At 34.4% G+C, this 14,862-nt stretch overlaps 1 protein-coding gene and 1 long non-coding RNA gene across 3 annotated transcripts in view; both read left to right on the plus strand.

Moving 5' to 3' along the window:
* Positions 1-14,862, plus strand: part of DIPK2A (divergent protein kinase domain 2A) — a 226,833-nt gene that overhangs the window by 11,421 nt on the left and 200,550 nt on the right. Inside the window, exons 2-3 of one of the 2 annotated variants that reach the window (XM_013982111.3) lie at positions 4,139-4,442; positions 7,060-9,930. The exons of the other annotated variant lie outside the window; for it this stretch is intronic. Of the exons in view, the coding sequence (XP_013837565.2) occupies positions 4,139-4,442; positions 7,060-7,391 (636 nt within the window). The 3' untranslated portion in view covers positions 7,392-9,930. Of the gene's footprint in view, positions 1-4,138; positions 4,443-7,059; positions 9,931-14,862 lie in introns of those variants that run through there. 2 annotated transcript variants of the gene reach the window in all.
* Positions 8,915-13,704, plus strand: LOC146397513 (uncharacterized). Its single transcript, XR_014824091.1, has 2 exons — positions 8,915-11,327; positions 12,362-13,704. It is a non-coding gene; the product is annotated as an uncharacterized LOC146397513 (long non-coding RNA).

Genomic DNA, 14,862 nt, shown 5'->3' on the forward strand with positions numbered 1-14,862 from the left:
GCCCTTAAGTATAGAAATTTTATAAAACATTATATACTTTAAAGAATATGAAATATCTAAATTTTCTCTTTACTTTATTGACTAGATACATCTTATGTCACCTTCATTTTATTTTCCTTGTAAAATGAAGATAATATTAAGGATTTTCGTTTCTGAAACCTTGGTTTAAGCTAAAAGATAGGTAGACATGGTGATTTATCTTAGGTTTGTATTAAAAATACTTTTTATCTTGTAAATTAACAGTGAAGGCATTTATTTAAATCTTAGAGTTAATCATGTTTGACCTGATACTTAAATATCCATTTTTAACTTTTATACTGGTAGTAATATTCAGTAGATTTTTTCCTTTGGGTGGTCACCAACTTGATGTAAAACAACAACAACAACAACAAAAAACTCTGTAATACAATAAATATTGTTTGTAACTGTTCTGTACCTTTGTATAATCTTAAACTAATATTTAGTTTTAAAAACTTTAATATATATTAACACTTTATGACATACATTCAAGCCTGATGGAAAAGCCTGAACAGTTCATTGGAATGTCTCCAATCTGATTAGAATTTAAACTATTCCAAGTTTAAAGACTCTTTCCTTCAAATAAAAAGTATTTGTACACAATTTTTCAGTAAATCATCCTTTGCACACATTTCATGATACAGCTCAATACGAAAAGTATCAAACAACCCAATTAAAAAAAAATGGACAGAAGATCTAACATATAGGTGGCCAAAGGCACATAAAAGGATGCTGAACATCGCTAATTATTTGAGAAATGCCAATCAAAATACAGTGAGATATCTGTCACCCCATAGCAACCAAAATGGCCATCATCCAAAAGTCTACAAGTAATAAATGCTGGAGAGGGTGTGAAGAAAAGGAAGCCCTCCTCCACTGTTGGTGGGACTGTAAATTGGTGCACCCATTATGGAAAACAGTATGGAGGTTACTCAGAAAACTAGAAATAGATTACCATATGATCCTGCAATCCCACTTCTGCACATCTATCCAGAGATAGCCATCATTCCAAAAGATACATGCACCCAAGTGTTCATTGCAGCACTGTTTACAATAGCCAGGACATGGAAGTGACCTAAATGTCCATCAACAGAGGAATGGATGAAGAAGACATGGTGCCTATATACAATGGATTATTATTCATCCATAAAGAAGAATGAAATCATGCCATTTGGAGCAGCAAGGATGGACAGAGAAAGACAAATATATGATATTGCTTATATGCGGAATCTTAAAAAAAAAGATACAAATGAACTTATTTCTAAAACAGAAATAGGCCCACAAAGAAAACAAACTTATCTTTATTAAAGGGGAAATATTGAGGGGCAAGAGAAAGAGATAAGTTAGGAGGTTGGAGTTAACATATGCACACTAAAATATATAAAATAGATAACCAACAAAGACCTACTCTATAGCGCAGGGAACTCTACTCAGAAATTTTTAATAACCTATAAGGAAAAAGAATTGGAAGAATCTAAACAAACACATACATGTTTAACTGAATCACTGTGCTGTACGTGTGAAATTAATACTATGCTGTAAATCAACTATACTTCCATAAAAGTAATAAAATGAAAATTAAAAAATACATTTTATTTCAGGGTATAAATTGTGTCCTGTTGTAGGCAATTTGAAAATCTGATTTTAAAATTTTAAAGAAAAGAATGTGGATCTCAGCAGTAAACTTCTTATCTTAGCTACTATGTTTTATGCCCTGTGGGAATTTGGTAGTCAGAAATAAGAAGTTCTGTTTCATATTTCTTGATATATTTAATAAATCTAAGAAGCAGCATCTTCAAATTTTATCTCTTGAACTCTGCTTGATCGTGGTGATTTGGTTCTAAGCCAGAATTGTTTTAAATACAGATTATAAATATTTTGGCTTCCTTTGAGCATTTTCTTGGTACTACAGTGTGTTCAGTAGAATTCTCTTCTCGTTAATGAAATCTGACTATTTTGATTACACAGTGAAAATTCTTGTCATATGAGCAAATGATGTGAAATCATTTATTAAAAGTTCTTCCAAAAGATTAGGTAGCAGACTATATATACTGCTCTTAAGATGAGGCATAATAGCATTTCAGCTAACATTGTCAGAAATTACTATGAATATAAATTTGCTCAGTGTGACATTTGTTCATATATTTTAATTTTCTTCTATGAGGGACTTGGGTAATGAAGTGTGTATGTATTTGACTGTCTTTTGCCAGTTGGATAAGCTCCAAAAACAAGGAGGCATTTGTATATGTGCAGATGTTGGCAGGGTTCCCTTTTCGTCTGTTGTCAAAGACCATTTTATTTTCACAAAGATATGTTTGTATCTGTTCTACAATATGGCATGTGAATAATACACCAATAGTGTATGGAAGAGTTTTTTGCTTTACTTTTTTGCACCACAAAACTATGTAATCACACAGACCCAGTTTTTTTTTCAAGTGCTTTCATTTTTTATGTCAGAGATTTTATACATGAATACTTCTGGGAAAGTAGTAAAACAGTTAAATCTTTTGTAATCATTTTGTCTAAATAAATTCTCAAGGTTGTGGAGGTATCTTATTTGGGAAGAAAAATTGAAAAGAACAGGTGGTTAACAGTTTTTATGTCACATTGGACATGAGCAATCTCACTTTCCCAATGCCCAGAAGAGAAGTTAAAAATCTCAGATACAAGGTAAAAAAATGTGCTTTCTTCTAATTACTAAAGAACCCTGAACAAAATCGAGTCAATTCATTTACTATATTTAAAGATCCATCATGTCATATCTTAATTTTTAATTTACGTAATTAGTATTTTGCCACAAAACTGCAGGTATTAAAATTTAAAAGAAAAATGGTATATGTACAAAGTACAAGTACAGTTATTGTGCATTGATAGACTTGAAAGGAAACACAAATGAAAATAGGTTATGGAAGAAATTTGGTTCTAAAAATCTTTTTTGCTTTAAAGTTGATAAAAGTTTTAATGTAAGAGTTACTACTGAGTTTTGTCAATTTTATAAAAGCTCAGTGTAGAAAGAATTATTACTTTCTTGAGGGGGTCCAAGAAGAGCCTTATCTCTAACTCTTTTAATGAATATAGATTTTTCAGTTTTTTATCATGGAAGTAGGCTATATTTATATTCTGTAGTTTGTGTGATCTTTGCATAATTTCTTACCCCAATTTATGGAAAGTTTTTAGGCTGAAAAGTGGCTCTTAAAACATATCTGGTCATGTGGTCTTCCAAGAAGTTGTTTAAAACATTACTTCACACCCTTTTGTACTCCAGTGCTTATCTTGCAGGTGAATGGGTTTTGTTTCGTTTTGTTTTGTTTTATATCAGGTACCTTAGAAGAGGCCTGCCATTTTACTTAGGTTGAAAATAACTTGTTTACGATCCTGGAAGCCTTTTGTTTTCGGATATTAATCTTCCTAGTAGTTGTAAAATCCGTGAGAAAAATATTGCTAAGATTAGGAGAATAATTTTGAAGTGGGTTTAAGGTGAGTAGAAAATATGGTGGCCTTGGAGGGGGAAGCAAGACTAAACTTGGAACCAGAGGTAGTTGGTGTGGAGATTGTATTAATAGGTTATTAGGTTGCTCTTTACCAGCCTTTTAGGTATAGATTAGAAGATACTTATCTAGAATCCCTCTCTGAATTCCATCCCTTCCTACTTGTGGACAAAATAATGCACCTATTAAAGACTCTTTGAGACCTGCACCACTTTTTAGTAACTAACACTTACTTACTTACTTGTTTGGTATCTGTCTTCTCTAAATTTTTCTTTTTTCTTTTAAACATTGTGGTTCTCCCTTATTGCCAGTATAGATAGTATAGTGCCTGGAGCCTGGTAAATTCTTGTTGGCTAATAGTCCTGCAGTCCTACATTCAAAAGAAAAATTGGTTGTTTGTGCTTAAAAGAGTCAAAAAGATAAAGGAAGGCATACATACTTTTAGATCTGGTAATGAAGATGTCTTGTGTTTTGCTGATAAATCTGTCAAAAAATATTCAAGTCCATGGGTTAGAAGAGAAATAAGGTTTATCTTTATTGAACTATTGAATTTAACAAGAAAATCCAAGCTCATGCCTAGTACAAATCTCTGAGAGATCAGAATCTCTTATAATAAGATAATTCTTTTGTAGAGTTTTCCGTCTGATGAAGGTTGGCCATTTGCAAAATATCTTGGAGCTTGTGGAAGAATGGTGGCTGTAAATTATGTTGGAGAAGAACTGTGGAGTTACTTTAATGCACCCTGGGAGAAACGAGTTGACCTTGCTTGGCAATTAATGGAAATAGCAGAGCAGCTTACAAACAATGACTTTGAATTTGCACTCTACCTCCTGGATGTCAGCTTTGACAATTTTGCAGTTGGTCCTAGAGATGGAAAGGTCATCATTGTGGATGCTGAAAATGTTTTGGTTGCTGACAAAAGGTTAATTAGACAAAGTAAGTATATAACTTTTAGATTTTTTTTCCCTATGTCAGGGTAATGTTTACATTTATGTGAAGCAAACCCTACATCTTTATTTTATTTGTCCAGTATCAGTAGACAAATACTGATTTATTATATTTACACTTTTGTGCTTAGTCAATTTGTCCATGTTTAGGAAAATATCCTTTAGGTTCAACTGAACACAGATATACTCTGTGTGTGTGTGTGTTTATATATGTCTTTTTCATACTGTCTGCTCTCTGCTGTGGCTTAGGAGTCTAATGCAGAGTTAAGTTTTTATATAGTTAAAGGTTACCAGAGACACTTTACTGCTTTCATGGAGGCCATCTTTTTTTGTGGAGTCTCAGATATTTTGTGATTCATTATTCTTTGGGGCCCCTCCAGTGATTTTTTTTTTCCCCTCTTTTAACCATTGAGATGATTCTTAGCACTGCAGATCTCTGACTTTGGTTTGACTTTATTATATCTCATCCAAAACTTTGCTCTTCCTTTATTTATGACCTCTTCACAGGATAGGTGGCATAATGTCTGGTTTTGAAAATTGTCAAAGGAATTTTAAAGTTGCAGGGATAAAGCCTGTAGTACAAAGCTGATAGTTCTATAACTGATACACTTAGTAAAAGAAACTGAAGAATTGTTCCATGGTAAGGGTCTTGTCTTTTTTAATCTCCTCCTGTCATATGGGGGGGGTCTTTTGATGAAGAGACCAAACATTTGTGGCACTTAACGGAATGCAGTGAATGGAACAGCAATGTATTAAGTTGACATTTACTTTTTGCATCATCTTAGCTTGATCTTGTTAAATACTTGAGATTTTTCTCAATGCCTTGGTTCCATATTTACCAAACCACTTTCTGTGTATTTCTTGATCTGCTATGTAGATCCTTCCACAGGGAGTAGATGTCTTGCTTTGGAGTGCTTCATTTCCCACTTACCTTTTCTTTTATTGTGAACAAAACAGCAGCTTAGAACATTCTTTTTTCAAGTGTGCGGTTCAGTGGTTTTTATTACATTCACAGAGTTGTGCAACTTGCCTAAACTTTAAAAAAAATTATTCCAAAAATAAAATTGGATGAATACAATATAGCTTCTGTAGTCTTGCATTTTGTACAGTGAACATTGCTCCGGTGCTACTTTAGCTCTGGCCAGTTCTTTTCAATTGCCTGTTGGTAGGTCTGTCTAAATAGACACTTCACAAAAGGCCATATCTATTTATCCACCCTCTTTTCTAAACTCCTTCTAGTAAATGACCTTTATAGGGAAATTCTGGTCTTGTTGGGGCAACTTCTTCAGTGTCCTTCTCTTTATCATCCACATTAGTTAATACATTCGTCTCTTTTTCAGACGGAAAAGATCCTTCTTTGAGAACTTGTATTAGTTGTCTTCTTTAACTTCCCACCCCCTCTTTGAAATCCAGTTTTTCTTAACTTCCCATAATAAGTATGTACAAGATTCTTTCCTCCTTTCCTACTATTTTTAAAGTTTTGCTTACTACCTGTCCCTACTTCCTCAGCCCCCATTCATTTCTCAGCCCATTAAACCTGACTTAGAAGTCTGCATTGCTGTTACCAACCACCTAATTGGCAAATTCTTCAAGTAACTGATTAGTAACTTTCTGAAATTCTCCTTTGGTTTCCTTCTACTCACGTAGTTCCTTTTTTAAAACATAAATCATGATCTTAGCACTCCCTTGCTTAATGCTTTTAATGATTTCCCATTGTTTTTTGGAGTAAAATTCGAACTCCTTAACCAGAGGATAATCTGTGTGACTTGGCCCTATTCTGCTTCATTTTTAGCATCCCTTCGCTGCCCTTAATGCTTCGGCTATAGTGGCCTTTTGATTTCTTGAGTAAACTTTTTTACTGAGTACCTCACAGCTATTTTATATCACTCTGTGTTTATATGTTAGTAGTGTGTACCTTGTCATCTAGTTAGATCCTCAGACTTTTCTCATGCACTCCCTGTTAATTTTTGTCTCAAATATTTCTACAATCTGGCTTTTTTTCCTGGGCCTTGTTTAATTGCTGTCGTCACCTTAGTCCCTAGTCTTCAGCCCAGAGTTGAATTTCTGTTAGACAAATCATAGTCATGACCATACAGGGTACAACCTATTTTTTCAACCTTATCTGTACCTTCTTTCCATGTATCTGTCTTACACTCCAGCATGTGAATTTATTGTTTCCTGAATCAGCTGGAGCAATCCTTAAAGCTATGGCTGTCCCCTAGTATGCTTTTTTCCCTTTTTTCATACTTGCTTATCTTTCAATATCTAAAAGAGTTGTTCTCTATGAAGCTTTCCATGGCCCCACGCACAGGTGGTGCTTCCTCTGTATTTATGTAGCACTGTGTCATTCTTCTGTGTGGCTCTTTCTTATCATGGAGAGTTTTACTCTATGCTGAATCCTATAGTAGTTGGGACCTTGTCTGATCCTTCAGCCTGGCATTGGTGAACTCACAGCAAATGTCTATAAATTAATATATTTGAATGTTTAAAGTTAAAATGCAATTAAGAACAAATACTATTGTGTTAATTAGTGGAATGTTACATGTTGGGAAACAATGAAAACTCTTAAAATAATTTTTCTCTTTCTGCTTTCTTCCTTTTCACAGATAAACCTGAAAATTGGGATGTATGGTATGAAAGCAAATTTGATGACTGTGATAAGGAGGCTTGCTTATCATTTTCAAAGGAAATTCTTTGTGCTCGTGCCACTGTGGACCACAATTATTATGCTGTTTGTCAGAACCTCTTATCCAGACATGCCACCTGGCGTGGCACTTCTGGAGGACTCCTTCATGATCCACCAAGTGAAATTGCCAAAGATGGCCGCCTAGAGGCCTTGCTGGATGAGTGTGCCAACCCAAAGAAGCGCTATGGCAGATTCCAGGCTGCAAAAGAACTGCGTGAATATCTAGCACAATTAAGTAACAATGTGAGGTAGTCAATGCTGAATCTTTTTTCCTCATTTAAATAGCACTGGCTGAAACGAAACCACCAAAAACTATCTGGAAAAGTGAAATTTGGAAATAATATATTCAGAGGATGGTAAACTTGCACTGATAGATCTTATGTTCACATCCACCAGAATAGGATATAATTTCAAAAATCACATGATGCTTCTGCAAATAAGTTTGTTCTTTGGAGACTTGAGCTATCGTTGACTGCTTTGCCCCTGAATACCTGAGTGAATTAATGAGTATTGTTAAGCTATTGGAAATGAGTCTGATAGTTACATTGGCTTGTGTATCAAAGGGTACTTGGTACTTGACTTAGTTTGCATTACTGTCATGATTTTGTGAATCTCTTGCATTTACTTTGAATGTCAGGTTAGATTGGCCTGTTTTATAGGCCACTTTTTCCTTCTGATGTGTAGGGTTTGTTTTTCCCCCCCATTTTTATGTTTGTTTTTTTTTTAAATAAAATTTTACACATTCACGTTACAGTAGGTTTTCATTTCTGTTTGGGCTAGTTCTTGTTCAGTGCTATGCGGTACACATTTACTGTTAGGGCAGGATTTCCAGGTTTATTGTGTTTTTTTCAGAAAACTGAATATTTTATTATATAAATACATTTCTTCTACTTTCTATGGTTTCACCATTGCATGAGATCATTTATGGTTATTTAGCAGTTACATCCCTCTATGCCAGTAATTATAAGTGTACACTAAACATGAACTTTGGCATATGCTGCAAAATGTCATTTTGGCTTTAAGAGTATACTAGCAACCTGTACCTTGATATTAATTTTGATTGAGGAAAAAAAACCCAGTATTTTTTAAATGCTAACTAGTCCACAATAGTAATGCATATGCCAGAGAAATATTAGATTTAGTTCTGTGGTTAGATTTTAAAATTGGTCACTTACTTATTCTTACTATCCTACTTCTAATACTTCAACTCTGTCATTGTTAAAAATCATTATCTTCCTGGTTTTTATTTTATGTTGAAAAGTTAAGCTACTGCTTTTAAATATATGTAATTTAAAGATGTCTTACCTTTTAGTCATTGTTGTTTTGCAAAAATCAGCATAATTGTCATTGTTTGTGTTTAATCTGGCATCGTAACTTTTTATTTATTGATGGACTAGTAATTATAAAGCAGACAGATTTAGCCAGTCTGCCCCAGTTGGTCTTCATTATCCAATTGTTAAATATCAAAGCATCAAATTTAAATATGTGGATAAAAATGAACAAAAGTGAAATTTCTGCGGGCTCTTTTTTAAAGTTAGAGTATACAAATTGGCTTTTGCTAATAACATAGGTGATAGTTTTCTGTTTGAAATTATAACTTTTGTTTATGACAAAGTTTGGTATAGTGTGTAGTATTTAGTTCTAGACCGACCTTATTCTAATCAGAAAGTGATTAAAATATGCACAACCAAAGCCAAGTTTTTCTTTTCTTTTTCATTCCTTCAGCAACTATTTATTGAGCATCAACTCTGTGCCAGGTACATTACTAGCTGCTACACACTGTTTAAACATGACATATGGTTAAGTAACTTTACAATGATTATCAAAGACTTTAATGTAGGTATTAAGTTGAAATAGCATTCATTAACTTAGGATGATGCTTTCATGTTATTTTACTGTTGTGATGGAAATTCTTATACCATCTATAACTGGGTTGCTACAAAAAGAATAGGAGGAAATCAATAAAGTTAATCCCAGTTTTAAAACTGGAAGAAGGGTAAGATCTTTTCATTGTAAAATATATTACATTATGTTAATTTTTATACATCAGTACATTACATATATATCAACTAGCCCTCAAAGAAATATTTATGTGCTGGAAATTTTACTAAGCTGACTTTTTACAACTTTGGAAAACTTTTGAGGGGAGTAGGTAAAATTACTTTGTCAGACATTTGCCTCTTATTCAAAATGTCAAAAAAAAATAACACATTTTCAAAGTGGAACACCTTTTATATTTGATAATGTATTCATTGTAAACCTTAGAATGCCAGTCATAGAATTGTCTTTCTGTGGTTTAGCTAACATTTATCTTTTTGGAAGAGTGATTATGATTGCAGAAAAGAAGTGAGAAAACACTGCCAGCAGTGATTGCTACTTGAGGTAATTTTTTGTAACCACCATTTCCCCATGAGATTATGTGGAATTTCTTTTATCTTTGGAAAAGTTGAGGAGAAGATAGTAAAAGAATTAGGAATTTAAAATTACAGGGAAAAAATATATATGTGAAAAGCAATAAATATTTTGTTCACTTTGCTATCAAGATGTTCACTATCAGATATTTATTATACAGCAGCAATTTATATTTTTAATCATTGCCCATTAAATAGACGCAGTAAGATATTTTTGAATCAGACATTTGGGGTTTGTATGTGCATTAAAATTGTCTTTTGTACTGTAAGTTACTGTTTAATTTGACTATTTTATCAGAACTGTCTCCCTGTGCCTTTATGATATAAAGTTGTTTCTACAACTTTTAATGATCTTAATAAAGAATACTTTAAGAATCATACTTTTCAGACTATCTCTTAACTTCAGATATTCAACTTTTTCTTGAGTAGAAAGTGAGGTTATATAGATAAGTTTTTTTTTTATGTTGCATGTATTTTGATATAATTTTGAGAAACTCTGTTGAGTATGAGCTGGACTTATAAGATGTGTGCCTTTTTTTCTGTTTTTCTATAGTAGTTGGTGATTTTTAAAACTTAAATTTGATTCAGGTGTACACAGTAGGCATTTTCTCCTCCAAGAAACACATCTAAAAAATTAACAGCAGTACCTCAATATCACTGAAGCAAGAAAGTTCTCAAAAACTCAAAAGATATCTTCTCAAAAGCTCAAGATCCAACTGCAGGGGTTCTAGGCCACTGGCCATAAAATGGAATAATTTGATGATCAACACGGATAATAACTGAAGTGGAGTGAAACACATTAACTATGGAACTTAAGCATTCAAAATGATAAAAGTGACCCAAAACAAAACAAAGCAACTCAGTTACTTTTGGAAATATGTTGAGGAATTATTCTGAAAACTGGCGTAACATGGGGATAGGAAACATTTATCCTGTCTTACCCCAGGATAATAAATAATTGAGGGGAAGAATTTGTAGAATTATTTCAGTTCATGTATTCAGGAGTGTTGTTGGAATATCACTGTTTTTAGATAACTAATAAATTGGCAAGAGCTAGGCAATGATCATCAATTACTGCTGAAGCTATTAATTGAAAAGCTGATGAGAAACATTGGATGGATGGATCAGGATGGCAGCACCTGATGAACTTACTGTTTTATCTTAATGATGTGCCTTCTAGTATAACTCATTGGTACTCAATACCACCTATGAAGTATCTTGACAGAAAAAGCAAAAAAGCCAGAATCTGATCAAGTTCCAAGATCTATCTATTAATGGGAAATACACAGCGCAAAAGAGAGAACATCCTGGGAATGCAACCAACAAAATGCAGAAAACAGGCACTTCTGCAGGATAAATGACTTGGCTTTGTTTTGACAATTGCAGGGAAAAAGAGTTGGACCTTTTACATGAAAAGAAACTTAAATAACATAAAGTAAATGCAAATGTCATCTTTATAATCCTGATTTGAACAGATCTGCTTTTAAATCAACTGGAAACAGAAAATTGAACAATAAGGAGGATGTCTTGAGTAATCTCATCCACTGTAATTTTGCACTTGCTTTAATACATAGAAAAACCATAGTAGTACCTATTCAACTAAATGAGCTACATGTCTAAATTTTGGATTAAAACATTACAGTTTTTTTCTTTTGAGAAGTTATTTGTGGAGTTCCCATTGAGGCTCAGGGCTAATGAACCTGATTAGTATCCATGAGGACACAGGTTCCATTCTGACCTCCCTCAGTGGGTGAAGGATTGGGTGTTGCTGCAAGCTGTGTTATAGGTTGTCACAGGCAAAGCTCAGATCCAGCATTGGCTGTGTCTGTGGCGTAGGCTGGCAGCTGCAGCTCCAATTTTGACCCCTAGCCTGCAAACTTATATATACCTTGGGTGTGGCCCTAATAAGACAACAATAAAAAAATGTTATGTGCCCATGGTTACAAAAATAGGTAGTGACAGACCCCAGGCTCAACACTGATTTTCTGATTGACTTCAGCATTCTTTGTGCTGTACCGTGTTGCAACTTTTAAGAACCAGAAGTATGTAGTTGAAGGTAAGATTATGTAATTGCATAAAACGTTCCAATGCATTTTCTCAATTATTAATAAATAAGTGAAGGGGAGATTTTTGAGGGCAAAAGAGGTAGAGAAATCCCAATTGAGGTACAAGGTGAAAAAGAGGAAGTCACGGTTAAGAGAGAGGTGAGGGAGAAGGGTTAGAGAGATAGAAGACAAGGGTAGAAAGCTAGCGAAATGAAAGACAAAGGGTAAGATCTTTTTACTTTGACTTCGAAACGTGAGGCCTCTCAGGTCTATATAGACTTAGATTATTCTTTCCACCATGAGTTTACAAATATATTCTGTCTCGGGATCTACAAAACTTGCTCAGCCTTTCAAGTTGTGGTTTTTTTTTTTCCCCCTTTCACCTTCCTTTATTCTACAGATACTGTTGAAAATGTACATCATGCCTTATACCCTAATTCTAAGAATATATAGACTTGGAAGAAAGTCTACCTTGTAAGGTGACAGGCCATTAAAAATCTGTGCAGTCAGGCTTGGGTTTTGTTAATTTTAACTTAACTTTTCAGTGTGTATCTCAAGTGTTTAGTAACTCAAAATATTGAGAGGTCACCTACATGCTGTTAGATAAAGATAGGACAAGCAGAGGCACTGCTCTTTCAGTATTTCTCTTTGAGCCTCCAATGATATTGAATGGTCTCACCGATTTTCTTTATTTTCTTTTTAGGGGTACACCTGTGGCATATGGAAGTTCCCAGGCTAGGGGTTGAATCAGAGCTGCAGCTGCCAGCCTATGCCACAGCCGTAGCAACACCAGATCTGAGCTGCATCTGTGATCTATGCTGAATCTTGTGGCAACGCCTAATCCTTAACCCACAGAGCAGGGCTAGGGATCGAATCCACACCCTCCGCAGACACTGCATCAGGTTCTTAACCCACTGAGCCACAAGGGGAACTCCTGTTTTTTCATTTTGTACCTAAAGATATTGATTTTAATGTCTTACTATATTTATAGTAGCTATATATATATTATATATATTACTTAATTGCAGTCTCTTTAAGGACTTCTTATATAGGTTATCTTTCCATATTTTTAGTAATCATTTAGTAATATTAGGTTGGTGGAAAGGGAGTAGTGAGTAAAACACCCATGCCAAATTATTTTCTGAGACTTGGCCTTGAAAGTTGTATTTTCAGTTGTCTCATTAACAATTCTGAAAGCCTTTAGACTTTTTTTTAAATCAATGCCTATATTTTTATAGTAATGCCATGGGTCGAGTTCCTTTGATTTTTCTACTATTACTGGAACTATAATTTTGTGGTCCTTTTATGTAATGGTTTTCAGACATAACTTATTTTCGAATAATTTGGGAAAGTAGAAAAAAGTAAAAATTTGGATAAGTTACAGATTTTGGTCTCATGAAACTGGTTAATGGTACTGGTATACCTTCATGAGATGTGATGAGGTTTTAAGGATGGTACTTCCCCATCTTCCTTTGAAACTAATATTTTCTTTTTTTTTTTTTGTCTCTGCCATTTCTAGGGCCGCTCCCATGGCATATGGAGGTTCCCAAGCTAGGGGTCTAATCGGAGCTGTAGCCGCCAGCTTACACCAGACCACAGCCAAGCGGGATCTGAACTGCATCTGCAACCTATGCCACATCTCACAGCAATGCTGGATCCTTAACTCACTGAGCAAGGCCAGGGATTGAACCCGCAACCTCGTGGCTCCTAGTCAGATTTGTTAACTACTGAGCCATGATGGGAACTCCTGAAACTAATATTTTCTTTTAAAAAATAATTTGCTGTTGCTAAAGCCACAAATAGAAATCTGTCATTTGAGAAAAGGCAGTGAAAATGGGAGGGAAGATAGACCTCTTTGAACTATTAAAAATATGTACTTAGATGTTTCTGAGAGAATTTAAATCCCTTCTTTGACACTTGCAAGTTGTTCGCCTAGATAAATTATTTAACATCTATGAGATAGTGTTCACATTAAAGAAACAGCATTTCCTCTTTGATTCATTACGGGTTTACTGGCCAGATGCAGTGATGTATGGGAAAACACTTTGAAAGCTGTAAAGTGCTATATAAATATATTGTGATAACAAATAAATATTAATGGTTTGCCCAGAGAGAGGAAGCTTCATTCAAGGATTAAATAATTGGCTTCTTGCTGGCAGTGCACAGCTACCCATGATTTTCAACTCTTTGTAACTTAAGACTCTAAACTAGTTTTAGCAGGGGGAGAGGCAGCAGATATTTTTAGAAAACTTCCTGTGGTTTAGATGAAATTGCCAAAGATATGATTCAGCATGAGAATTTTTAGGTTCTAGGTTCCTGTGCTTCATAGGATAATAATTTATAATCAGCAGGGGAAAATCACATGAGGGGGGAGGGGACTATTTACTTTTGTCAAATTATCACTTTTGAAGCTTAATTTTTGCACCTTTTGTTGAAATACCAAAAGTAAAAAAAATGTCAGTAATCATGATACTTAAGGTATGGTTATTTATTTTCAGCTCACGGTTTTATTTCTTTGTTTTATCAGATCAAAATTAAATGAAACCAGTATAGTATATCTAACTTAAGTCCTCCAGTTCTCCAAAGAGGAAACATAGCAGGCCTAATATGGTAAAATATGCGAACTTATTAATAATCAAATAATAACCTACCTCTCAGCTCTCCAAAGAATTACCAATTTATACTCCCCAAAACAGTATGTAAGAATAGACTTCTTGAGAGTTCTGTCACTTCAGTGGTTTGGGTTGCTGCTGTGGTGCAGGTTCAATCCCTGGCCCAGGAACTTCCACATGCTGTGGATGCAGTCAAAAAAAAAAAAAAAAAAAAAAAAAAGACTTCTTAACTGCCTGCCAAGCCTGACTATTATTTATTTTTATTTTTACCAATGTACTGTGCAGAATACTATTTCCCTCATTCCTAATAATTAGTTGATAAAGCTTGAGAGAACTAATAACATCCTCTTACCTTCCTGCCTGATTTAGAATAAACTGAGAGGCAGATGCAAGAATCAAGAAGAGTATCACCTATCCTATTGATAAAACTGTCGGGCAGCATGGCCTATATCCATGGTAACAATAGTTTTCTGAATACTATAACCTTGAATTAATCTTCCCCACTTTTATCAGAGGCGGAGTTGGAAAGCGACACAGCTTCTGCCATTGGTAGTCTCTCCTTGGAAACCATATAGAGAAGCAGAAAATTTGCAATTTATAAGATAGTCATAACCCATAAGAAAAGAGAAAGGGACAGTGTCTGAACCACACATGT

The sequence above is a fragment of the Sus scrofa genome, chromosome 13, assembly GCF_054392235.1.
Source record: "Sus scrofa isolate SSC_HxYL_T2T_F1_AM1 chromosome 13, Sscrofa_HxYL_maternal_Yorkshire_Landrace_v2.0, whole genome shotgun sequence".
NCBI lineage: Eukaryota > Metazoa > Chordata > Mammalia > Artiodactyla > Suidae > Sus > Sus scrofa.